Source organism: Rhinopithecus roxellana, chromosome 8 (assembly GCF_007565055.1).
Source record: "Rhinopithecus roxellana isolate Shanxi Qingling chromosome 8, ASM756505v1, whole genome shotgun sequence".
Classification (NCBI taxonomy): Eukaryota; Metazoa; Chordata; class Mammalia; order Primates; family Cercopithecidae; genus Rhinopithecus; species Rhinopithecus roxellana.
The window spans coordinates 118,068,499-118,094,321 of record NC_044556.1 but is presented as its reverse complement, the minus strand read 5'-3'; the positions used below and the strand labels follow the sequence as shown (position 1 = coordinate 118,094,321).

Genomic DNA, 25,823 nt, shown 5'->3' with positions numbered 1-25,823 from the left:
GTGCAAATATCTTCTGCACTGACACCTGTGGTCTCTTCCAAAAAATTCATATTTTCTGGAGTTGGCCTTTTGAAAGATTCTAATGAAAGTCTTTCAGTATAAAACATATTTGTCTGCATTTACATATTGGCCTTTCTGATGGTATAAAATCCAACAGGACTCAACAGTCTTGTTTAAATTTTTGTTTAAATTCAGCAGTTTCCCTCCTATAACTTAAAACATATTAAGTCCTACTCTGGGCCGTAGACTATTTCAAGGGTCCCTGTTTCCTGGAACAAATCAGCCCTCCCCAAAGGCACAGGAGGAAATGACTTGTGTCTGACAGAGTCTGTACTCAGAGAACTTTGCACTGAAGCCCTCCCTCAGGATAATATTAGCTTTTACTTTACCCAGACCTTTAATATGCTTGACAAGGGAAACTGCAGATAAGTATACTTTTATAGGGAAAAGGGGCAGCTGAAAGTTGAAAGAAATTACAGAGAAAGTATAAAAAGGAGACAGAGTGTGCAATACACATTTGATGTAAGAGGAAAACATTCTGGTTATAAGTCCATTTTGTGTTGCTATACAGGAATACCTGAGGCTGGGTAATTTATAAGGAAAAGAATTTATTTGGCTTATGGTTCTGCCAGACTGGACAAGAGGCATGGGGCCAGCATCTGCTTCTGGTGAGGCCTCCCATGGCAAAAAGAGGAGCAGGCGTGCACACAGCTTGAGAGGGAGCGGGAGAGCAATGGGAGGAGTACCACCCTCTGCATGAGCTCAGAGAGCAAGAACTTACTACTGTGGGGATGGCACCAAGCCTGCCCCCATGACCCAAACACCTCTAGGCCACACCTTCGACACTGGGGATCACATTGCAACATGGGATTTACAGGGGACAAATACCCAAACCATATAAACGACCTTTACCAGTCTTGAGGGAATCACAGTGTTTTGGATCATATAATAATGACTCACTGTGATAACCCACTGGCTGAGTGACTGTGGGCAAGCTAACAACCTTCTCCGAGGTTCCAGAAGAAAATGCTCCCATTAGAATTGCTCTCTAAGTTTTTTCCCAAGTCAAAGTTCCACGTATCTTGGCATTTAATGACCGCAAATTATTATGAAAATTATGTTTTGTATACCTTATTTTAAAAACAGAAAAATGTGTGATAGATTTTCATGAATTTTGCTTAAAGACTTAAAGAGTTTTGGTAGTTTCAGGGTGGTATTAATAAAACTCGACCAATTCAGAAAACTCAGCTATCTAGAATGGAGCATTTCCTGAGGATTAGCTTGAGTGTTAGTGCATTTTTGAAAGGGAAATTGTAACTGGACACCCTCTTCTTCCAATGATTAGAATGTTCGATTTTATTTGGAGTTATCATGGGAAAAGGGATACGAGTTAGGGTTGCAGCAGTGTTTGAACTGGGGGTTGAGGAGAATGGGACAGGGTGGACAGGAGAAGGAGATGGATGGGCAGATGAAGACATGGTGGCACCAATCCTTACCAGCAGCTGAGCTGACTGCATCATCATATTCATCACAGCACAGTTTGCCTTCCTCAGCACCTCTCTTCTCATTTTCAACCTGTGTGTCAAGTTAGGATTGCTTTTCACAACATGGGAAGGCAACCCTGCTACAGGACTTAACCAAAAAGGGGTTAGCTAGCTGGGGTTGGGTGTAGTGACTTCACAGTTCATTAGGTAGCTTGGGCTGCTTCAGCATCAGACAGACTTGGAACAGCCTTGGGCAGTTCTGATCTTTTGTGACCCAGCTTCACCTTAGGGATTTTCTGTTTTCTATTGCATGGGACTTACAGCTACATGACCAAAAAATCACATTCACCTTCAAGCATTGACTTTGAGTTCCAGTCAGGAGAAAGGGAAAGGAGAAGAGTAAAAGCCACAGCTGAGTCTGTCCCTTTGTATTGGAGAATGGCTTTCCGCCACTTTGTAGACTGGGTCTAACGGCCACTCCAGCTTCCATGCAAGCAAGTGTGTGTGTGTGTGTGTGTGTGTGTGTGTGTGTGTGTGTGTGTGTGTGTGTGTGTGTGTAATTTTTTTGAGACAGGCTCTTGCTTTGTTGCCCAGGCTGGGGTGTAGTGGTACAATCATAGATCACTGCAGCCTTGACCTTCTGGGCTCAAGCGATCCTCCTCCCCAGCCTCCTGATTAGCTGGGACTACAGGTATGTATTATCATGCCTGGCTAATTCTTTGTTTCTTTCTTTGGTTTTTAGCAGATACAAGATCTTACTGTATTTTCCAGACTGCTCTTGAACTCCTGAGCTCAAGCAATTTTCTTGCCTTGGCCTCCCAAAGTGTTGGGATTATATGCATGAGCCACCATTCCTGAATCAAGCCAGTATATTTTTGTGGGCACATTTGGTACCCCACATGAAATCAGGGTTCTTTTGATAGAAGAGGAGAATGGATGTTGGCTGGATAATGAATAGTGTCTGCTACTCTTCTGCAGAGTAAACAGGAAATGCCTAGTGTGTCAAGGTGTCTAGTGTCTCATTGTTCCTATATTTATTCATCACAATTATTGAACATCTACGATGTGCCAGGCACTTTTCTAGGTGCTGATTAGAAAATTTACAGACCAAAATTTCCTCACCCTCATGGAACCTACAGTCTTGTGAAAGAGTAAGACATTAGCAAGGACACACACATGTGCTAAGGACAAAAAGCAAAGAAGGGGATGGGCCAGGAAGTGTTGGAGTGGGTATGAAGTGTTACATAGTATGGATGGGGAAGGCTCTGCTGAAAAGGTGAGTTAAAGGTAAGGGCATTCTGGGCATAGGAAACAGCAAGTGCAAAGCCCCCGAGCTGGAAATGTGCTTGATGGGTTTCAGAAATAGTGAGGAGGCTAGTGTGTTGGAGTAGAATCAAAGGTAATTTTTATTATGAGATTGGAGCGGTAATGGAGAGCCAGGCCCTGGAGGGAGCTGCAGGTCTAGGTAACAACTTTGGGCTTGCTCTAAGTGACATGGGAATCCTTTTACGGTTTTGAGCAAAGCCGTGACTTGTTTTGATGTCTGTTTTAACAGGTTCACTGTGGTTGCTGTATTGAGAAAAGGGGAAGGGTGGAAGCAGGAGGATTCGTGGGAAGCTATTTTAATAATCCAGAGAAGATATAATGTAGCCTGGTCCAGAGTGGTGGTAGCAGAGAATAGTAAGACAAAGGTGATTTCTGGATGCTTTTCAAACCTAGAGCCAGTATATTTGCTAATGGACTAAGTCCGGGACATGAGAGAATGAGGAGCTAGGAGTGACTCCATAGTCTAGGGCCTGCACAACTGGAAGGATGGGGTGGCGCACGTGGAATGAGGAGGAACACAGGAAGAGCAGCTTGAGAGGTCAAAGACTCAAAATCTGGTTTTGGACACAGGCTTGCAATGCCTGAGACATGCAGGTGGACATGTTGGTCGGAGGTAGGAGTCTGGAGCTCCAGGGAGTGGCACTGGCTTCTCTCCATCTGAGCAGGGGCTCCTGGCACAGTTGCCTGTTGAAGCACCACAGCCACTTCTGGCAGCAGCGCCAAACAGACTTGCAACAGCCTTGGGCAGTTCTGATCTTTTGTGACCCAGCTTCACCTCGGGGATTTGCTGGGAGCCCAGGCCATGGGCCAGTGTCTGTGGAGGCTTCCTCAAGCCTGCTCTGGAAGGGCTGGAATTTCTGCCCTCTCCCACTGAGGGAATGACGTGGTTGAGGCTGGGGCAGCCAGCGGGCTACCAGAGGAAAAAATCCCTGCCTAATGTGCAGCTCAAACAGTGATTTCTATGAGGACTTGCTTGATCTTCAGGTTGCTAAAGCTGTCACAGAAAGCTGTGTGGATCCCCAGCTGTTTTTTCTTCTCTATTCCTAAAGCGCTTTCCTCTTGGGGACTGAGACTCTCCCCAGCGTGAGCTGTCTTCATCACGAGTCCTGCTAGTTGCTTGTGGATTTTCTAGGAGACTGACATGGACCTCTGCTGTCTGTGCTGACTGGGAAACATGAAGAGGTGAAGACAGCTTTTAATAAAAGAGGTGGAGACCTGGGAGAGAGGCCAGTTGTCCTTTTAAAAATTCACTGACCGTCTATGGTTGAGAGCCCAGCTTTGCTTAGGATTATGTGTCCCTTACATTTTCCTACATGCCGCAACAAAAACTGCAGAGGGAGTTGATTCACAAAAAGTAGAGTTCTGTTTTACCATGTCACCTGGGGAGTTGTCCCACTTGCTGGGGTGGGCACAGCATGATTAATGGTTTTATTCAGTGGCCTCAGCCTTGGAAGTCACTGCTATATTAGTTCCTTGAGAGCAATAATTAATGCCAGACAAGGTCTTAGTTTCCTTGTATGTTACAGGAGGAGGTTAGACTAGATGTTTTCTAAGGATCTTATCTCTAACAATGGGTGAGAAGCTATGGAAATAGCTGGCTTCCTTCATTTCATGACTCTCCAATCCCTGTGGGACAGAGAAGTTAAACAGAAGATGCCTAGATATGTTTTTTCTTCCAAAATTTTAAAATTATGGTAAAATACACATAACATAAAGTTTACTGTCTGTATTAGTTCATTTTCACACTGCTATAAAGAAATAGCTGAAACTGGGTAATTTATAAAGGAAAGAGGTATATTTGAATCACAGTTCTGCATGCTGGGGAGTCTTCAGGAAACTTATAATTATGGCAGAAGGCAAAGTAGAACCACATACCTTCTTCACAAGGCAGCAGGAGAGAGTGAGCACTCAGGGAAACTGCCACTTTTAAAACCATCGGATCTCCTGAGAACTCAGTCAGTATCATGAGAACAGCATGAGGGAAATCGCCTCCATGATCCAATCGCCTCCCACCAGGTCCCTCCCTCGACATGTGGGGATTACAATTTGAGATGAGATTTGGGTGGGGACACAGAGCCAAACCATATCATTCTTCCCCCGGCCTCTCCCAAATCTCATGTCCTTTTCACATTTCAAAACCAATTATCCCTTTCCAACAGTCCCTCAAGGCCTTAACTTATTCCAGCATTAACCAAAAAGTCCAAGCCCAAAGTCTTATGTAAGACAAGGCAAGTCCCTTCTGCCTATGAGCCTGTAAAATCACAAGCAAGTTAGTTACTTCCAAAATACAATGGGGGTACAGGTATTGGGTAAATGTTCCCATTCCAAATGGGAGAAATTGGCAAAAACAAAGGAACCACAGACTCCACGCAAGTCTGAAACCCAGCTGGGCAGTCATTAAATCTTAAAGCTCCAAAATCTCTTTTGACTCTATGTCTCACATCCAGGGCATGCTGATGCAAGGGGTGGGCTCCCATAGCTTTGGGCAGCTCCACCCCGTGGCTCTTCAGGGTACAGCCTCTGTGGCTGCTTTCACAGGCTGGTTGAGTGCCTGCGGCTTTTCCAGGTGCATGGTGCAAGCTGTTGGTGGATCTGTCTTTCTGGGGTCTGAAGGACGGTGGTCCTCTTCACACATCTTCACTAGGCAGTGCCCCAGTGGGGACTCTGTGTGGGGGCTCCAACCCCACATTTCCCTTCTGCACTGCTCTAGTAGAGTTTCTTCGTGAGGGCTCTGCCCCTGCAGCAGACTTCTGCCTGGACATTCAGGCATTTCCATACATCCTCTGACATCTAGGTGGAGGTTCCCAAGGCTCATCTCTTACCTTCGGAGCACCTGCAGACCCAACACTATATGGAAGCTGCCAAGGCTTGGGGCTTGCACCCAGTGAAGCAATGTGAGAACTCCCTCACTACCACAAGAACAGCATGAGGAAACCACCCCCATGATCTGATCACTTCCCAGCAAGTCCCTCCCTTGACATGTGGGGGTTATGATTTGAGATAAGATATGTGTGGGGACACAGAGCCAAGAAATATTACCATCTTAACCATTTTTAAGTGCACAGTTGAGTGGTATTAAGTACATTCATACTGTCGTGCAGCCATCACCACCATCCATCTGCAGAAGTCTCTAGCTTGTAGAAACCCTATTCCCATTAAACCACAATTCCCCATTCTGCCCTTCATCCAGCTCCTGGCAACCACCATTCTACTTTGTCTTTCTAATTTTGACTACTCTAGATACCTCATGTAAGTAGAATCATAAAATAGTTTTCTTTTTGTGACTAGTGTATTTTACTTAGCATATGTCCCCAGGTTTCATCCATGTTACAGCAAATGTCAGAATTTCCTTCCTTTCCTAAGACTGAATAATATGTATGTATGTGTATATATATACTACAATTTGCTAATCCATTCAGCCCTTGATGGAGATTTGGGTTGCTTCTACATTTTAACTATTGTGAATAATGCTGCTATGAATATTGGTGTGCAAATATCTCTTTGAGACTTTGCTTTCAGTTCTTTTCGTTATATACACAGAAATAGAATTGCTGGATCATATGGTAATTCTATGTTTCATTTTTTGAGGAACTGCCATACTATTCTCCACAGTGGCTGTACCGTTTTACATCCCTGCCAACAGCGTAAAAGGGTTGCAATTTCTTTGCATCCTCACCATTTGCTTTTTTTCTTTTCTTTTCTTTTTGATAGTAGCCATTCTAGTGGGTATGAAGGTGATATCTCATTGTGGTTTTGATTTGCATTTACCTAAATCATTAGTGACATTGAGCATCTTTTCATGTGTCTATTGGCCATTTGCTCGTCTTTGGAAAAATGTCTATTCAAGTCCTTTGCTTATTGAAAAACTTTTATTAACACTTTTTTTTTTTTTGAGACAGAGTTTCACTCTTGTTGCCCAGGCTGGAGTGCAATGGCACGATCTCGGCTTACTGCAGCCACCACCTCCTGGGTTCAAGCAATTCTCCTGCCTCAGCCTCCCAAGTAGAAAATTTTTTTATGTGTATGGATTTAAGGGGTACAAGTGCAGTTTTGTTACATGAATGTATTGCACAGTGGTGAAGTCAGGGCTTTTAGTGTATCCGTCACTGGAGTAATGTACATTGTACCCATTAAGTTGTTTCTCCTCATCCACTCCCCTTCCTAACCCTCACCCTGCTGAGTCTCCATCATCTACCACTCTACACTCTACACCACTTCTATAGTCTGTGTCCCTGTGCATACATTATTTAGTGCCCACTTATGTGGTGTTTGTCAGAGTTGCTTCACCTAATGTAACCCTTTGCTTATTTTTAAATTGGATTGTTTGTGTTTTTCTTGTTGAGTTTTAGGAGTCCTCTATATATTCTGGATATTTATCCTTTATCAGATATATAATTTGCAAATATTTTCTCCCAATCTGTGGGTTGTCGTCTTTTTACTCTGTTGATGGTGTCTTTGGATGCACAAAATTTTAAACTTTTCATGAAGTCCAGTTTGTCTATTTTGTTTTCTGTTGCCTGTGCCTTTGGTGTCATTTATAAGAAATCACTGCCAAATCCAGGGTCATCTGTGACTTGATATATTGTCTGTGTTGTTTCTGAGCCTCAATCTCTTCTCTACCCCGCTTATTTGTTTGTTTCTTTCTGTTTTTAAATAAAATTATTAGCCCAATAGATCAATAAAATAATTTATACTTACTACATCTTCTTTCATCCCACAAACAGGGAGAGTCTTTCAAATAAGCAAAAGCAGAGTGGAAATGGGAGAGTGCGGCACAGCTGGCTGCAGCAGAGGGCCTGGGAAGGGGTTGGTGGTGAGGAGTCTGCAACACACTGAGGCTCAACCGTGTAGCATCTCATCTGCTGTGGTGAATGGACGGATTGAAGATAAACAATAGACTCACAGGCACATTACCAAGTTGTAGGGCTAATATCTACTGTTCTCTTGAACTAGTCACTTAACCTTTCTGAGCCTCAGTTTCCCCATTTTATTTATTTAACAAACATGTAGCACTAATCACTGTTCTAAGCACAGTACAAATATTAACTCATTGACTCCTACCACCAATCCTATGAGGTAGATACTCCTATTATCCCTGTTTTACAGATGAGGACTGATGCTGGGAGGGGTTAAGTAACATGTCAAGGCCACAAAGGCAGTAAGTAGCAGAGCTGGGATTTGGAACCCAGGCTTTCTAGTTTCAGAGCTCATGCTCTTAACCATTATGTCATGCTACCTCTTTAAAAAGGGGGAGAAGTCATCCCTACCTGTAAAAGTTATTCAGAAAATCAAATGAGATGATGTGTGTAATAGTATGTCATGTATTACACTGTGTTTTGCAAATACTATCATTATTAATAGTAATTAAGCAATACTCTAGAAATAGATAAAATTCTCAAGGAATCTTATAGGAAGGAAAGAATGGATTAAGGATTGAGCCTTGGGAATGTCTATACCCAGAATCCAAGGGCTTGGATTTGGAACAATATTTGATAGACTCGCTGCTGATGCCCTTGTGGACAGGGTCACAGTCAGTTGCAGAAGCTGGAGAGAAACCCCAAACTGCTGACTTCCAGCGGCATTTGCAGAAGGATGTTGTGAAGGGCAGTGAGGTGCTCAAGTTGATCACGTACGTGTGGAGAGCACCAAAGCCAGTTCTCTCCCATTGGCGAATTCAGAATTCAGAAGTCCATAAGGCCATCTGGGGTTCTGACTCTAGCTTCTTTGCCTTCCTGCGGTACATTTTCCCAAGCAGATGAGAGCTCAGACCTGCACTTTGTTCAAAAGTGAGAGGTTTTGAACAAAGACATTGCTAGATTTGTGGTGCCCTAATGGGGAGAGGGCCAAAGCACTGTGCATTGCAACAGACTCTGGGTTGGCTGGGTGGGTACATGCCCCTGGGGTTGCAGAGGCCACGTCCTTGTGCCTGCCGTCTATGGGGCAACTTTTGGTTGAGTGCCAGGGAAGGATGGAGGGAGCACAGGAGGGAGCCTTCGCACCTGGCTGTTTACACATAGGTGTGGGCACCCAGGGAGCCCGTGATCTCTTTCTGCCTCTCAACGAGCTGTGTGGCCTGGTTTGTGGTTGGGATGAAAGTAGGGGTTCCCTTTCTTTATCTCAGTTACAGGGTGGTTATTAGAACCTTCTTCCCAAGCCTACCCCCACCACACACCCTGCCCCGGTTAGTGACTCATGTGTGTAAAGTGCTTTGAGGTGCCGAGATGAAGGGGCCCTAAGAGTGTGGCCAAATGGGCAGCGGAATGATTTTCCCCGGGCTTGTTGGAAGTGGTGTTGAGGGATTTTCCTCACCTGGAGGATTATTTATTTGAACAGCTTATGTACCTACCTGTTTGCACTTGATTTCTGTAGAAGAGGGCAGCTGGAGGTCCCAGCGCTGCAGGCTGGTCCGCTCTTCGTAAGAATTGATAGTGGGATTCGCAGAGTGGAAATGAAATGGTGCATTCTGCTCTAAAGCAGCCTGTGGAGGAGGAAATGGAACACTGCCTCACTCAGGCAGATTTAAGGATATCAGAAGAGACCTTTATGATAAAAAAAAAAAACTATTTTCTCTGGAATAGAATTCTGGAGAGGACAAGTGTGTCTTGTCCTATGCAGGAGACCCTCATTAGAGAGGCGTGAGGACCCGCCTCCTTCTGACCACTACACTCCACCAGTAATCCCGGGCCTGTGATTTGCAGGCTCTCAGGCTGTCCCTTGGATGGCCTCATATATGAGGGGCATTGTGGAGATGGGGGAGGTCTCACTTTCCTTACAGTGGCTTGTGAACTGGGACATAGATCTTCTGATCCTAAAGGGACACACTCTGGGAGTGAAGAGCTTCTCAATGCCTCCGTATGAGAAGAGTCTACTTCCTAGGGGGGCCCAGGAGCCCATGGCAAAAAGAGGAGGAAAAAGAGGAGGCTGAGGCAGGCAGAGCTGTGCTTGAGTTGGCCTAAACTTGACAAAGGGAAGGCTTCTGGTAGCAGTGTCCAAAGAGGTGGAGTCTTGACATGTGATATGTAGATCATGATATATCAGAATATTAGGATTCTGTAAGTTGCAAGTGATAGAAACCCAGCAAAATTAGTGTAAGGGAATGAAAAAAAGTGACTGGCTTATGTAACTAGAAAAAGAAGATTCAGAATCTCAAATCCTTTTATCAGCATTTGTGGATGAATTCGCCTGTGTCCTCCCCACCCAGCCACCCCATTGTCCTGTGCTCTCATCCTCTGCTTTATTTGCTGGTAAGCTCCTCCCATGTAGTGTTAAAGGTGGCCGGCTGCTGCAACCCTGGGTTCGTACTTTGTCACACTGCCAGCCCTGTGGTAAGCTAGCCTGTCCTCTAACGCTTCCCACCAAAATCCTGGACCTAGGGTCAGGTGAGCATCCCTAGCCCCATCAGGGAGACTCTCTAGCCACCCTAGTTGAGCTGACCCCTAGAGCTGCAAGTGATGATGGCTTCACCCAAATCACATGGCCTAAAAATTTGAAAAGGGTAGGCCAGAAATAGGTCATTTCCCAAAGTAAAATCAGGTTAAACTCTTCAAATGGTAACACTAGCATGCAGTGAAGTGTTACTGTGCACCAGATGCTGCTCCAGGCACTTTATACAAATGAACTCAGTCCTCACAATAGCTCTAAGAGGAAGATGATACTCATTTTATAGACAAGGACACAGAAGGCAACCGTTTCACTTAGGCTTATGTAGCTAAAAAGTGGATGGGCTGGGCTTCAAATCCAGACAGTTGGCTTTAGCATCTGTGCCTTTTTTTTTTGAGACATAGTCTCACCCTGTCTCTTAGGCAGATGGCGCAATCTCGGCTCCTGGGTTCAAGCAGTTCTCCTGCTTCAGTCTCCTGAGTACCTGAGATTACAGGTGTGTGTCACCATACCTGGCTAATTTTTGTATTTTTAGTAGAGACAGGGTTTCACTATGTTGGCCAGGTTGGTCTCGAACTCCTGACCTCATGATCCACCCACCTCAGCCTCCTAAAGTGCTGGGATTACAAGTGTGAGCCACAGCGCCTGACTGGCATCTGTGCTCTTAACCATCAGGCCACACAGTCTTTCTGACAAGTGCAGGGCAACAGCAGTATGATCAGGAAGAAATTTTTACCTTAAGTCAATCAAAATGAAAGAGTTGTAGGTAAAAATGTGAGACCACAAAATAACCCAAATTTACACAATAAATTGTAGAAAGAACCTAGCCTTATGCTGTAGTAATCCTATCCTTGAAGCTCAAGGCATTTCTGGAATTATTTCTTGGATATTACCATGCAAAGCAGCTTATAAAACACAACAGATACCTGTCTCAGTACTCTAGTGTTGCCTTGTTTTTGATTTTTGTTTTTTAACTTCTAAGTTCAGCAGTACATGTGTGGGTTTGTTATACAGGTAAACTCATAGCACAGGGGTTTGTTGTGCAATTATTTTGTCACCCAGGTACTAAGCCTAGTACCTAACAGTTATTTTTTCTGCTCCTCTCCCTCCTCCCATTCTCCACCCTCAAGTAGGCCTTAGTGTTTGTTGTTCCTCTCTGTGTTCTCATCATTTAGCTTCCACTAATAGGTGAGAACATGTGATATCTGGTTTCCTGTTTCTGCATTAGTTTGCTAAGGATAACAGTCTCCAGCTCCATCCTTGTCTCTACAAAGACTATGATCTCATTCTTTTTATGTGTGCATAGTATTCCATGGTACATATGTACCACATTTTCTTTATCCAGTCTATCATTGATGGGCACTTGGACTGATTACAAAATGGTATTAATTACTGAATTGAGTCATAAGATTCGACTTTGAATGACCTGAAGCCGTTGCCAGTAGTCTAATCCAGCAGACAATTTACTATCTCTGGAAATGCACAAGAAGACTGGAAATGCACAAGAAGACTGAAGACAATTCCAAAAGAGGAATGACCACAATCTGTTGAGCTGTGGTGGCAAGGATGAGTTAGTGATCGGCTTCTCTGATGACCTGTCTGAGAGGGATAGCTCTCTTTCTCAGGGATAATTTCTGATAGGTTTATTAAAACCTTCGTCTAGCTGTTTCTCGGAGAAGCAGTGCAAGGTGATTTACTTGGCCAGGGCAGGATGTAGTGAGTGTGGGAGTTCTGAGGCACCTTTGTGTCTGGCAGTAGAACAGCCCCAGAGAGTGGAAATGTGAGTCACACTTGAGCTTGCTTCCATTCAGTGGGCCCTGGCTTGTTGGGCCCTGGGTAAGCTGGCTGCCCGCCAGGAAGCCTTCTCTGGCTGGGGCATTCCAAACCACTTCTCTTGTTCTTTAAAGATACACCCTGAGGGATTTGCTGGGGCTTGTGCCTTCCCTACTCCAGATCTCCTGGCAGAGACTGGGATTTTGAATTTCGCTGGGTGGGCAGCTCTTAGGCCCACATTCCTCCTCTGTCTCCTGGGGAATGTTGGACCAGAAGGCCTGAAAGACTGCAGCCAATTCTGGGCTCTCTGATTCTCAGGTCACTGGTGTGCTTACTAAGATGGAGTCTTGCTCTGTCGCCCAGACTGGAGTGCAGTGGTGCGATCTCAGCTCACTGTAACCTCTGCCTGCTGGGTTCCAGTGATTCTCCTGCCTCAGCCTCCTGAGTACCTGGAATTACAGGCACCCGCCACCACTCCTGGTTAATTTTTGTATTTTTAGTAGAGATGGAATTTCACCATGTTGGCCAGGCTGGTCCTGAACTCCCGACCTCAAGTGATCTGCCCACCTTGGCCTCCCAAAGTGCTGGAATTATGGGCATCAGCCACTGCGCCAGGCCTAAATTTTATTTTTTATTGCTCCTATTTAGATGTATCTACATATTTACCAATTTTTTTTCTTTTTTTGTTTGAGACGGAGTCTCACTTTCTCGCCCAGGCTGTAGTGCAGTGGTGCGATCTCGGCTCCCTGCAAGCTCCACCTCCCAGGTTCACGCCATTCTCCTGCCTCAGTCTCCCAAGTAGCTGGGACTACAGGTGCCCGCCACCACACCCGGCTAATTTTTTGTATTTTTAGTAGAGACGAGGTTTCACTGTGTTGGCCAGGATGGTCTCGATCTCCTGACCTCATGATCTGCCCACCCCGGCCTCCCAGAGTGCTGGGATTACAGGTGTGAGCCACAGCGCCTAGCCCAAATTTTTTTCTAACAATTGATTCTTGTACCCTACCTCTTGTCTCTGGATTGTTTCCTTCTTTGTGAAATGTATCCTTAAGCAGATCACTCAAGAGTTGTCATTAGTTAACTATTCAGGTTTTGTTCACCCCAAAAGTATATTTACCTTCTTTTGAATGATATTATAGAACTTTAGAGCAAACGTTCTTTTCCTTAGATATTATTCCATTGTTTTCTGGCTTTTTTTTTTTTTTTTTTGCTGTTGAAGAGTCTACTATTTATCTAATTGTTACTCTATAGGTGAAATTGCTTTTTCCGTTTCTCTGTATGTTGGTGTTTTCATTTTTTATTCTGATGTGTCTTGATGCAGGCTTTCAAAAAAATTATTTTCAGAATTTGTTACATTCTTTCAATTTGAGGACGCATGTATTTTTTTTAATCCTAGAAAATGTTCAATCCTACCTCTAAATTCTTGTTAACCCTAGTAGGTTGGATATGTTTGACTCAAGTAACAGAAACCCAACTCAAAATAGCTTTAAAAACAGTTTTTAAAAATGTATTACTTCACATAACAAAAAACCAGGAGAAAGGTGACTTCAGGATTTATTAATTTATTAACCCAAGGATCAGCCTTTCTTTTCAGCCACGCTCAGCATGTTGGCTTCGCATCCCTAATGGTCTCAAGATGGCTGCCACAACTCCAGGCTCCCTTTCTGTCTTTGCCTCTAGGGTCATTAGAGAGATTTGTCTTCCTTGTGTCTTTGTGAGATCAAAGCAGCTTTACCCAAAAATCTTCCCCCTTCCCCTCATCAAAGACTTTTCCTCCTGCCTAACTACAGGGGAGACTGCCAGAACTGCAAGAAGAAAGGGAACACAGTGATTAATCTAGACCCATCAGGATCTGTATCCCAGAACTAGGGATAAGATCAGCCTTCTCTGAGGCACTTGGAGGAGGGCTGGACACCAGACAAAGTCAGAGGTCTGCCAGTTAAGAAAAAAACTGAGAATGGTTGCTGGGTAGGTAGCCAACAGTGTCTACTCCTTTAATTCTCTCTAACCTCACCTGCTGCCCTTCTATTGGACATAGGTTGGATTTTCTTAGCCCCTTCTTCCTGTATTTTTGACTTGTATTTTGACTTTTATTACATAGTTTCAATTTCTTAATTTTTCTCACTGCATACTGAGTAATTTCCTCAGACCTCTCTTCTAGGAATCATCTTTCAGTTAATCATCTTTCTCGTTAGCTAAATCTGCTGTTTAACATACCCATTGGTTTGTCTTGCATTATGGTTTCTAGTTCTTTTACTTTCTTTTTTTTTTGAGATGGAGTTTTGCTCTTGTCTCCCAGGCTAGAGTGCAATGGCATGATCTCAGCTCACTGAAACCTCCACCTCCTGGGTCTAAGCAGTTCTCCTGCCCCAGCCTCCCAAGTAGCTGGGATTACAGGTGCCCACCACCACACCCAGCTAATTTTTGTATTTGTAGTAGGGATGGAGTTTCACCACGTTGACCAGGCTGGTCTCGAACTCCTGACTTCAGGTGATCCACCCACTTCGGCCTCCCAATGTGCTGGGATTACAGGAGTGAGCGACGGCACCCGGCCTCTTTTCTTTTTAAAAGTTTTAATTGTATTGGTTTTATTGTCTCTTTCTTTTCCTTCTTTCTTTTTCTTTCTCTCTCTCTCTTTCTTTCTTTTTTTCTTTTTTCTTTTTTTTTTTTAATGGAGACAGGGTCTCACTCTTTCGTCTAGGATGGAGTGCATTGGTGTGATCATGGCTCACTGTAGCCTTGACCTCCCGGGTTCTGGTAATTGTTCTCCAACCTCAGCCTCCCAAGTAGCTGGGACTACAGGCACACACCACCAAGTGTGGCTAATTTTTTTGTAGAGATGAGGTTTCACCACATTGCCCTGGGTGGTCTCGAACTCCTGAGCTCAAGCCATCCACCTACTTCGGCCTCCCAAAGTGTTGGGGTTATAGGCGTGAGCCACTGTGCCTAGCCACCATGTTTTTTCTATTAATTCAAGTTCTTGGAAGTCAATTCTTCTATTTTGTTGCTATTGTTTTTGACCGTCCCTCATGGGGAATGCTATGTGTTCACTTTCATCAGGTATTTTTCTGTTTGTATTGTGAGTGTGTAAATTCCTTACAGAGGTATTTTGATTTACTTCTGTCAGCATTAATTTTTACATGGGTTTACTAACTTGGATTTCTGTAGCATGCAGAATGTATACATTTAGTTGTGTTTGTTTTGTTTTGAGACAGAGCCTTGCTCTGTTGCCCAGGCTGGAGTGCAGTGGTGTGATCTCGGCTCATTGCAACCTCTGTCTCCCAGGTTCAAGCAAATTCTCCTACCTCGGCCTCTCGAGTAGCTGGGACTACAGATGTGCGCCACCATGCCTGGCTAATTTTTGTATTTTTAGTAGAGACAGGGTTTCACCATGTTGACCAAGCTGGTCTCTAACTCCTGACTTCAGGTGATTCATCCGCCTCAGCCTCCCGGAGTGCTGGGATTACAGGCATCAGCCACTGCACCCGGCTAGAATATATTAATTTAGAACCTTCATTAGCATGACGCATGTCTTAATGTTTGATTTCTCATGGAAAAAAATGTTGTTACCCTGCCCAGAGCCTCACGTTAAGTAACTATATTTTTGCCACTTGGCTATGCCAGTGGGAGGAGCTTTCTAATCCCTTTTCCATGAAGGAGAAATCCCTTCTAGAACCTATTCTTTATGTAGGATGTTGGTTCCAGTTCTCTGCTTTGTAGGGCCCAAAGTCATTCTGCCACCTAAAAACCTCTGCCCTAGGGGACTTGAACTATGTTGAACTATGATAGATCTGAACTATGATACCCTGTGGTTACAGGCGTGAGGTTCATATTCTGCCTTTTAGTTTTTTCTCTGTTACCTGTAGGTTTCTTTTTTCAAGTTTCACTTTTTTAAAAAAATTAAATTTTGGGTTATATTTAATCCAACTTTTCTGTGCATTTGAAATAAGAAACATGTTCACGTCAGTGACATCTACCATGTTGGGGGAGACTCTCATAGTAAGTGAACAACGCTATACTTTGCTTGGATAAAGTCATTATACCTTATGAAGTGCTTCCTAGTCATGTTTTCATTTGCCTTTTATATTTTCAATTTCTTAATCTTTCTGACTGCATTTTGGGGAATTTCCTCAGACTAATTCTTATATTTATGCTTGAAGAGTGAGTTCATACTGATACGTCCAATCATCAATCTAACACAAGGTGTTTTCTCACCTCCCCCCATTCTGTAATTTGTATCTTTTATCTCCCACAGTAAAATACTTGATTCCGAACATAAGCATGGTTATAGTTCCAACAAAAGCATTTATACACAATTGCCCTACAGTCAAATAGGTGTCAAATTGCAATACCATTACCAACATCTAACCTAATAAGTAAACTTAGTAAACTTAATTTTTTTCTCTTTATGGTTATATCATCAATCTGATTTACATTAGGCTTTTTTTCTGTCTACAGTCAATTTTATGTTTACTTTTTATAACTTTTTTTTTTTAATTTTTAGTGTGTAAAATATTTACATGGTTCAGAAATCAAAACTATAAAGAAATACTTACAGAAATTTACTTCTATCTCTCTTAATTTCTGATTTATCTTTCCTATGTTTCTTTTTAAATAAACATATTTATGTATATTTGTGTGTGTATGTATTCTCATTTCAACTTCTTTCTCACTTATGTCCAACTTTTTTTTTTTACAGCTAGTGCCTCAATGGATAAAATAACTTTGTCCATCTGTTATTTCATATTATGAACTTGCATCTTCAGGGTAGATGCTTAGATACGGAGTTGCTGGGCCAAGGGTGTGCAATGGTTTGGAGGGTTTGGATATGGTTTTGGGGGCCCCACCAGGTCTCATGTTGACATTTGATCCCAGTGTTGGAGGTGGGGTCTGGTGGGAGGTGTTTTGGTCGTGAGGCAGATCCCTCATGGAGGACAGCATGGTGCCATTCTTGTGGGAGGGAGTGAGTTCTCACTCTTAGTTCCCACTAGAATGGGTTGTTGAAAAGAGCCTGGTACCTCCTTCCCTCTCTTGGTTCCTCTCTCCCCTTGTGATCTGCACACACTGGCTCCCCTTTGCTTTCAGCCATGAGTGGAGGCAGCTTGAAGCCCTCAGCAGAGACTGATGCTGCACCATACTTGTACAGCCTGCAGAAGCGTAAGCTAAATAAACATCTTTTCTTTGTAAGTTACCCAGCCTCAGTTATTCCTTTATAGCAATTTTGCAAACAGACTAAGACAGGGTGGATGCACATAGATTTTTACCTTTGCCCAATTCCTCTCCCTAGGGTTCTGCCATTTGCATTTGTACTGAAAGTGTAGGAGAGTGCCTGTTTCTCCAGTGCCTTGCCTGCAGAGAGTGCTGCCAAACTTTGGAATTTTTGCTGGTCTAAAAAGAAAGGAATGGCATCTCATTGTAGTTTTAACATGGATTTCTCTTCTTTTCAGTGAAATTGAGCATCATTTCAGTGTTTGAGTACCATTGGCGTATCTTTCTGTGAACTCTGTGTTTAGGTCTTTGTCTTTGTCCATTTTCTGTTGCTTCTAACAAAATACCTGAAACCGGGTAATTTATAAAGAAAAGGAATGTATTTCTTACAGTGATGGAGGCTAAAATATCCAAGGTTGAGGGGCTGCATACGGTGAGGGCCTTCTTGTTGGTGGGTTCTCTGCAGAATCCCCATGCGGCACAGGGCGTCACATGGATGGGGGCCGAGTGCTAGCTCAGGTCTCTCTTCCTCTTCCTATAAAGCCACCAGTCCCACTGCATGATAACCCATTAATCCATGAATGCATTATTCCATTCATGAGAGCAGAGCCCTCATCAGCCAGTCACCTCTTAAAGGCTCCACTTCTCCATGTTGCCCATTGGAGGTTAAGTTTCAATGTGAGTTTCAGAAGGTGCAGGCATTCAAACCATAATAGTCTTACGGCCACTTTTTTATTCTGGGTTTTCATCTGTTTTTTTCCTCTTGATTTTAACTAGTTCTTTGCAGATTAGGATAAGATTTTTATCTGTGATAAAAGCTATAAATATTTCCTCTCTTTATTTCATTTGTCTAATGATTCAAGCTCTATTTTCTTTCTTTTTTTATAGTTTTAACATTTATTTTAGATTTGGGGGTACATGTGCAGGTTTATTATATGCAAAGTCTGTTTTCTTAATCCCTTGTGCAGTAATATGCTTATTTAGAAGCTTTAAGACATTAATTAATTTACTTATTAGAGTCAGCAAACCCAGAACTCACCAACTAAAGACAAAAACCAAAAACAGCCTTACGAAGACACAGGCATAGAAGGCACACCTCGAAAGCATCTTCACAGCACAAAGCTGAAGTAACGAATATGTTGCATAACTGAATCAAGATTCAGAATACTTTAGCAACCTGGAAATATGGGCCAAAATGCTTAAAGGGAAATTTAGTAGAAATAATGTTTTGTACTTAGGCTTAAAAACATTAATTCCACATGTTCAAGATTAGGGACATCTGTGTTCATAGATATTCATGTATGTATAAACTTTGGGATTTAGTTGATCACACACTTATATAAGCCCAACAGAATTAGCTAGTTGCTACAAGAAAATTTTTTGAGACAGGGTCTCACTTTGTCACCCAGGCTGGAGCTCAGTGACACAAACAGCTCACTGCAGCCTCGACCTCTGGGCTCAAGGGATCTTCCCACCTCAGCCTGCTAAGTAGCTGGGAGTACAGGCATGTACCACCATTCCTGGATAATTTTCTTTTTATTTTGTTGTAGAGACAGTTTCACCACATTGCCCAGGCTTGTTCTCAAACTCCTGAGCTCAAGCAGTCTGCCCACATGAGCCTCCCAAAGTGCTGGGATTACCGGTGTGAGCTACCGTGCGCCCTGCCTCCAGAAAATGTATTCTTACAGTGAATAGTGTGAAGGGGATTATTCTGATCATGGAGAAAATTGCCTGTTTGGACTTGATACTTATCAGAATACTTCCAGAATGGCGTGTTCAAGTTTGGGGACCACAAATCAAGAGGGTCATAGACATCTGAGAGCAAGTACAAAGCAGGGAAGCTGAGTTAGTGAAGGGTCTGGAAACCACCATACAGCTTACTATGAGGGAAACTTTCTCTCTGGCACTTATGACTGCTGGTGAGGGGAAGGACTGCCTTATTAACCCGCACACTCCCTCTGGCCAAAGAGCGTTTGAAGCAATGGATCCACCACGAGGGTTGTGAGGGTGGCCCCGCTGCTGTGTATAGGCAGTTTAGGCAGCAGAGTTTTTGTCTTGGTCATGGAAAGCAATCTTTCTTTCTTTTTGGTGTCTTCTATGTGCAGAGAATGAGAGCAGGTGGGGAAAGTGATCTGTGGGATTTTTTGGCTAACTGAAGTATATGAAGAGTTTTGGAGAAACGTCAGTCTGTAGGATTTAATGTTAACATGTGTCAACCTGGGGCTTTAGCCAAGATCCCAAGCCAGTTTCCTGAGGGCAGAGTCTGCACCTTATAGACAGTGATGTCTGTGGGCCAGGACTTCAAATGGTGCCTCTACTTCCCCATTTACAGTTAGTGCTTGCCCTCCCTCACCGTGTCTGAGGAGAACAGTAATGATGTAACAGTAACCATATAAACGGTACCTGATTAATCCCTGCTCAGGGAGCTCAGAACAATTCCCATGAGAATCTTACTGTCAAACCGTAATGTGCACCAAAACTGACTGGCGGCGGGGCTAAAATGCAGATTTGTTTCTGTGAGATGGAGATGCGGAGCCTGAGGTTCTGCCTCTCTAGTGAGCTCCCAGGTGATGGTGATCCTGCTGGTTCAGAGCCCGTCCTGAGTAGCCAGGGTCTAAACACAGCAGTCCACAGAGTGTCTCCCATAGACCACTCGTAACAATCCCCTGCCCCCATTTAAAATGCAGATTCCTAGGTTGTGCCTGGTGATCTCTGCGCCCAGAACCTCTAGTGGTGGAGCTCAAGGATCAGCTTTCTAAACTGGCTCTTCAAACGATTCTTAAGCACATTAAAGGTTTTGAACCACTGGCCTTTGGAAAATGGATAGGATGAGTTAGACCAGAGGAAGAAATTGGTCAGGGGGATGTAAAGAGTTTCACACGTAGTTGGTTGTAGAAAATGGCCCGCTTATGTGGCGCTTGTGGGGGAGTCCCGCTGAGAGTCTGCACTGGCTGGGTGACCTCAGGCGTAGCACTTAACCCCTTTAAGCCTTTCTTCCCTAAGGTGGAGATGATGATTTGATGAATCTTTTCCTATCCCCTGGTCCTGCTTTATCTTTGCAGTCGTCCAGCATGCTGTGCCCACCCCATGCCGAGGTGCACTGACCATGAGCCTCAACTCCTCCCTCGGCTGCAGGAAGGAGCTGAGTAACCTCACTGAGGAGGAGGGCGGCGAAGGGGGCGTCATCGTCACCCAGTTCATCGCCATCATTGTCATCACCATTTTTGTCTGCCTGGGAAACCTGGTCATCGTGGTCACCTTGTACAGGAAGTCCTACCTCCTCACCCTCAGCAACAAGTTCGTCTTCAGCCTGACCCTGTCCAACTTCCTGCTGTCCGTGTTGGTGCTGCCTTTTGTGGTGACGAGCTCCATCCGCAGGGAATGGATCTTTGGTGTAGTGTGGTGCAACTTCTCTGCCCTCCTCTACCTGCTGATCAGCTCAGCCAGCATGCTAACCCTTGGGGTCATTGCCATCGACCGGTAAGCATGCTTCACACTTAGAGAATTGAGGAATTACTGACGGGCACTCATCTGGTGCAGTGTCCCGCTGACTGCTTTAGTTTCCTGGAGAGTGTCAGGGACTCCTGCCCGGGGAGGATGACCAGGTGGAGTTCTGCCTCTGGAGCCATCTCTTCAACCAAAGCACATCTCGTTTTGTCTGTGGATGTTACATACAATTTTATATTTTAAAAAGAGGTTCCATTGCCTAGAATAAAACATTGTAGAAACCTCTGATTCTTGGTTTGTAGGTGAAGAAGCCGAAGCCAAGGCAGGTTTCGGTTCCGAGCCACATTGGGTCCAGGGCCTCTGACTCTGCTGCTCTTTCTCCCAGTGTGACCGCTGCTCTGTCTTGCTTTGGTGTTGACCAGTGCAACCCAAACAGGGAACACCCTCACTCCCCACAGCCCAGGACTGGAAGGAGAGCAGGGGGAAGGAAGACAGCCAGAGAATACTGCATTGACACCGGGGAGAGGCCATGTGTGCATTTGGAAACTCGGTTGCTCCCGCCCTCAACGTAGCTGATACACGGGGAGGTCAGGCGTGGCTGATGTGCCTAAGCAGCATCTCGCAGGTTCTTCAGATTCCTGCATTATGCTGTCAGATTTAGTTGTACAAGTCTCATGGGGTTTGGCAGCGAGTTTCCCACAAATTAGTGCATTTATTAGAATTTTGCTAATGGCCACTTCGTTCGTCACAGGCACAGGTTGAGCTTCATGAGGACAGGGAGGATAGATTCAAGGTCTGTGTGATTTACCTGGAATTGGGGAAGAGAGTAAGTAGTGGGGTCAGGGAAAACACAGAGTGGGGCTAGCCAGGGATGTTGTCACTGGGTGACACAAGTCCCTGGGCTTTTTTGAGACTGTCAGTTTTTCAGCTGATGAGTGGTAGTGGAACTGTCCACTGGGAGCACAGACTGCACCTCGACCTGAGGCTGGAATCTGGCAGCTCTTTCTGGCTGCGTTGGGGAGGCAGAACCAATGAAGCCATTGGTCAAAACAAATCAGTTAGCTTCTCTTTTTTTTTTTTTTTCCCTGAATAGTAAAAGTAATGCAGAAAATATAATGAATGAAATTAGAAACACTTGTGATCTAACCATCAGAAGCAATCACTGTTTATGTTTTTAGTATATTTGCTTCCAGTAATTTTTGGTTGTATACAGCAAATTTTTGAAATAGGCTTCTGGCACCTATGGTTTTCTGACCTGCTTTTTTCATGTAGGTAATGGTGAGCATTTTCTCTTATTTGCAAATATCCTTGAAGAAGGTGATTTTTCTTGGTTACAAGGTATACCATCCTGTGGAGGTATATAAATTATTTTCACAGTCCCCTATTACTGGATTAGGTGGCTTCACATAGCTTGCTATTCTCTATAGCATTCTGAGGAGCATGTGTGTTTGTGGAATTGCTGTATTCTCAGTAACAGTAAACATGCTTTCAAGGTTCTTGATATATAAGAGGCAAATAACCCTTCAGAAAGTTGTACAAATTTGTACTTCAGCAGCTGTTTGTCAATATCCTATCAGGACTGATTATATAACATTTTTTTTTTTTAAGTTTGGAAGTTTGTTGGCAGCGGGGAGGAATGGGATCTCATTGTTTTAACTTTTATTTATTTTTTGTATTTATTACGTTTTGAACATCCCTTTCTGGGCTCTGGGTCCCGTGGAACATGGAGTGAGGATAAACAGCTTAGTTGCAGAGATGGAGAGATGGTCTCTGAGTGCCCCTCTCAGAGCTGTCTCTATATGGAGGCTCAGTAAACACGCCAGGCAGCATCTGCAGGGATAGCTCCAGGAGACTGTAAGCTGCTTGCTTAAATCTGGGGTCTAGATGAATGAGAATGAGATTTTCTACCAGCAAGCATGACAAATCCTCAAATCATGCCAGCAAAGTACTTCATCTGAGAGAGGGTTTACCTCTTTCAGGGCCTTGGATATCTACTCCAGGAAAGGCCTGTGCCCAATCCTTGGGGTGGTGGGCTACAGTCGTGAGCAGGACACAGACCCTGCCCACCAGGGGTTTACAGTTCAGTGGCAGAGGCTGACTTGTGGGTGCCGATTTAACACAAAAATAGAAATAACCACCGTCGACAGCTCCACCAGCCATTGCTGCTGATGGGCTGGGCAAGGAGAAGGTGGCATTTGAGCTAGGCTCCTAAACAGCGAGTAGGATAGCAGGTATGTAACAGGTGAAGAGGCCTCTTCTGACTGAAGGAGCAGCTTCTGTCTATTCACTTGGTAAGCAATTATTGAGCACCTATTATATGCCTAGGACAGTGGTTGGTGCTGGGAATACATAGCTGAATAAGATGAATAAACATGCTGAGACCTAGCGTGGTGGCTCACGCCTGTAATCCCAACACCTTGGGAGGCCGAGGCAGGTGATCCCCCGAAGTCAGGAGTTCAAGACCAGCCTGGCCAACATGGTGAAACCCCATCTCTACTAAAATACAAAAATTAGCTGGACATGGTGGCAGGTGCCTGTAATCCCAGCTACTTGGGAGGCTGAGGAAGGAGAATCACTTGAACCCGGGAGGCGGGGGTTGCAGTGAGCCGAGATTGTGCCATTGCACTCCAGCCTGGGTGACAAGAGCAATACTCCATCTGAAAAAAAAAAAGAAAGAAAGAAAAAGAAAGTAGAAGTGGAGAAGAACAAGGGCAATGGGCATGATTTTAACTATAAAATGTTACACGCTTGTCATATTCCTATGTACACTGTTTATCAACATTTAGCTCGGCTAACCCTCATGATAACCTTGTTAGCCCCAATTTTGCAGATGAGCAAAGTGAGGTTTTTGGGGCCTTAAGTAACTTGCCCAAGGTCACGTGGCTGGTAAGTAACTATTCCGGTTTTGAGATGCCCAAACCTGGATGCTTTGTCGTTATACAACACCGTCAACTCAGTCATTCCAGCAGCCAGCTAGCATAGCTCGGGGTTTCTCCACCTTAGCACTGTTGACATTTCAAGCCAGATAATTCTCTGTGGTGAGGAGCTGTCCTGTGCCTTGTAGGATGTACAACAGCATCCTGGCCTCTACCCACCAAATGCTGGAACACCTCCCCAGTCATGACAGCCCAAAATGTCTATAGACATTGCCACGTATACCCAGGGGTTCCCAGCTGAGAACCTTAGCTAAAGTAACTGGCCAGACAGATGAACCCAAAGAGTCCATCTTGTAGCTCCATGAAAAGAGAGCAAAGACAAATATGAAAAGAATGGCTGCCTGGAGCAAAATTCACAGTTTGTCAATGTCCTAAACCAGCTAAGTGGAAGTAGGGCCTGCTGGGGACACCATTTGACCTGCCAGTGGTTCCACTGTGAACGTCTGTTACTTAGAAGAAGTCTGTAACGGTGGTCACCTCTGTCATCGCTGCCAAGCCGCCTGAGTTCTGGGTCTGTGGAGAAGAGTTCTCATATTTTCATTCCACACCACAGAGGGTGAAACTCCAGGTCTGAAAACAGAATTTCAGTACATGAAAGTATCTAGAACAATGGGATGAGTAGGGCTAGCAAAAGTGACTAGTGCTTTTAGGAGACTGTTCCATGTAAGTTAGCGTGTTGCCCCTCCGTTAGGTGAAGTTGGCTTAGATTCTGTTTCTGTTTTCACTGAAGACAACTTATTAAGAGCAGGGCTTGCTGTCAAAGTGGCTGGTCTTGTGGCAGGAGCCTGAAGCATCGGAAGCCCCTTCTCACATTACAACTTTTCAGTTACCTGTGACATCATGAAAGCCTCTTTGGGGTTCAAGGGTCGTGACTGGGCTCATGTCTAAAAATGAATTGTTGGAGAGAAGATCGAGAGCCTCAGAAGACAGTTAAGAGAATAGAGAGCAAAGGAAAACCCCTCTCTTTTGGTCTGTGTTATTAGCCCACATAGGAATCGGGAGTTGCTTTTGTTGTTTTCCCTTGAGTCTTCAACTAGGCTTAAATGAGCCTTCTGCTGCAAAAAACAACTTTATAAATCTGTGATTGAGAAGACGTATACCCATTTTTTTCTTAGGAGATGTAGGACTGTTCTTTTTTTTTTTTTTTTTTTTTTTTTTTTTTTTTTTTTTTTTTTTTTTTTTTTTTTTGAGACAGGGTCTTGCTCTGTCACCCAGGCTAGAGTGCAGTGGGGCAATCATGGCTCATTGCAGCCTTGACCTCCTGGGCCCAAGTAATCTTCCTCCCACCTCAGTCTCCCAAGTAGCTGAGTCTATGGGCATACACCACCATACCTGCCTAATTTTGTTTTTTATTTTTTGTAGAGATGGGGTCTCCCTGTGTTGCCCAGTCTGGTCTCGAACTCCTGGCTTCAAGTAATTCTCCTATCTTGGACTCCCAAAGTACTGAGATTACAAGATGTGAGCCATTGCCCCTGGATGGAATGTTCTGTATCTCGATAGAGGTGTAGATGCGTGCATTTCAATGTACATACGTTTTCTCCCCCCCCCCCCCCATCAAAAACATACTTAAAAACAAAACCCCTGGAGGACATAGCTGTACATGGGCAGGGCTGTGCCTGTGGGGCTTTTCTGCCTGTAGGAGGCTGACCTTGACCATCCTGATGGCACTCAGGATGCAGCTGGGAGAAATCAGTGTCATGTCACACTGGAACTGCCTGTGCCTGAACCTCAGTCAGTGAGTTATGTGGGTACCATTTGTTACAATAAAGGAGAAGTCTTGCCATAAAGTAATAATAATAACTGGGTGTTGAGAAGAGCCAGAAGGAAATCTGGCAGAGGACAGCACATTAATTATAATCATATTTATGGCCTCCAAACAGGGTTGGTAGAAGGAGGCCTATGGTGAACATTCACCAGGCCTGGCTCCACAGCCGGCCGTACACTCCCGGGGTGACTGAGGATGAAGTGTCGGCATGCTCTGTAAAGGGACAGAGAAAAATAGAAATCTCTGCCTTGTTTCTTTTGAAAAGTGAAGGAAACCTTCCTAGACCCACTTCTCCCCTCCCCGCAGTCCCACCCTAGCAACCCCCTCACATTTCATTTGCCAGCATGATGTCAGACGGTCCAAGTCTCAGCAGGCCACCCACAAGGGGAAGGAGACTACCGTGTGGCTTGCTCGCCCCCCAGGGCTCAGGAGGGCCAGTGTCCCGTGGGGGTCATCGCAGGAGCAGGAGCAGTGTAGGGCTTTTGTCCTCAAGGAGGATGGGGG

General features: G+C 44.4%; 1 protein-coding gene across 5 annotated transcripts in view; it reads left to right on the top strand.

The window, feature by feature from the left end:
- GPR161 (G protein-coupled receptor 161) overlaps positions 1 to 25,823 on the top strand; it is a 57,158-nt gene that overhangs the window by 11,743 nt on the left and 19,592 nt on the right. For all 5 annotated transcript variants that reach the window (XM_030936986.1, XM_010371778.2, XM_030936983.1 and 2 more), the window contains one exon: positions 20,234 to 20,651. In XM_030936986.1, coding sequence (XP_030792846.1) covers positions 20,278 to 20,651 — 374 coding nt within the window. In that variant the 5' untranslated portion in view covers positions 20,234 to 20,277. The remainder of the gene's footprint in view (positions 1 to 20,233; positions 20,652 to 25,823) is intronic.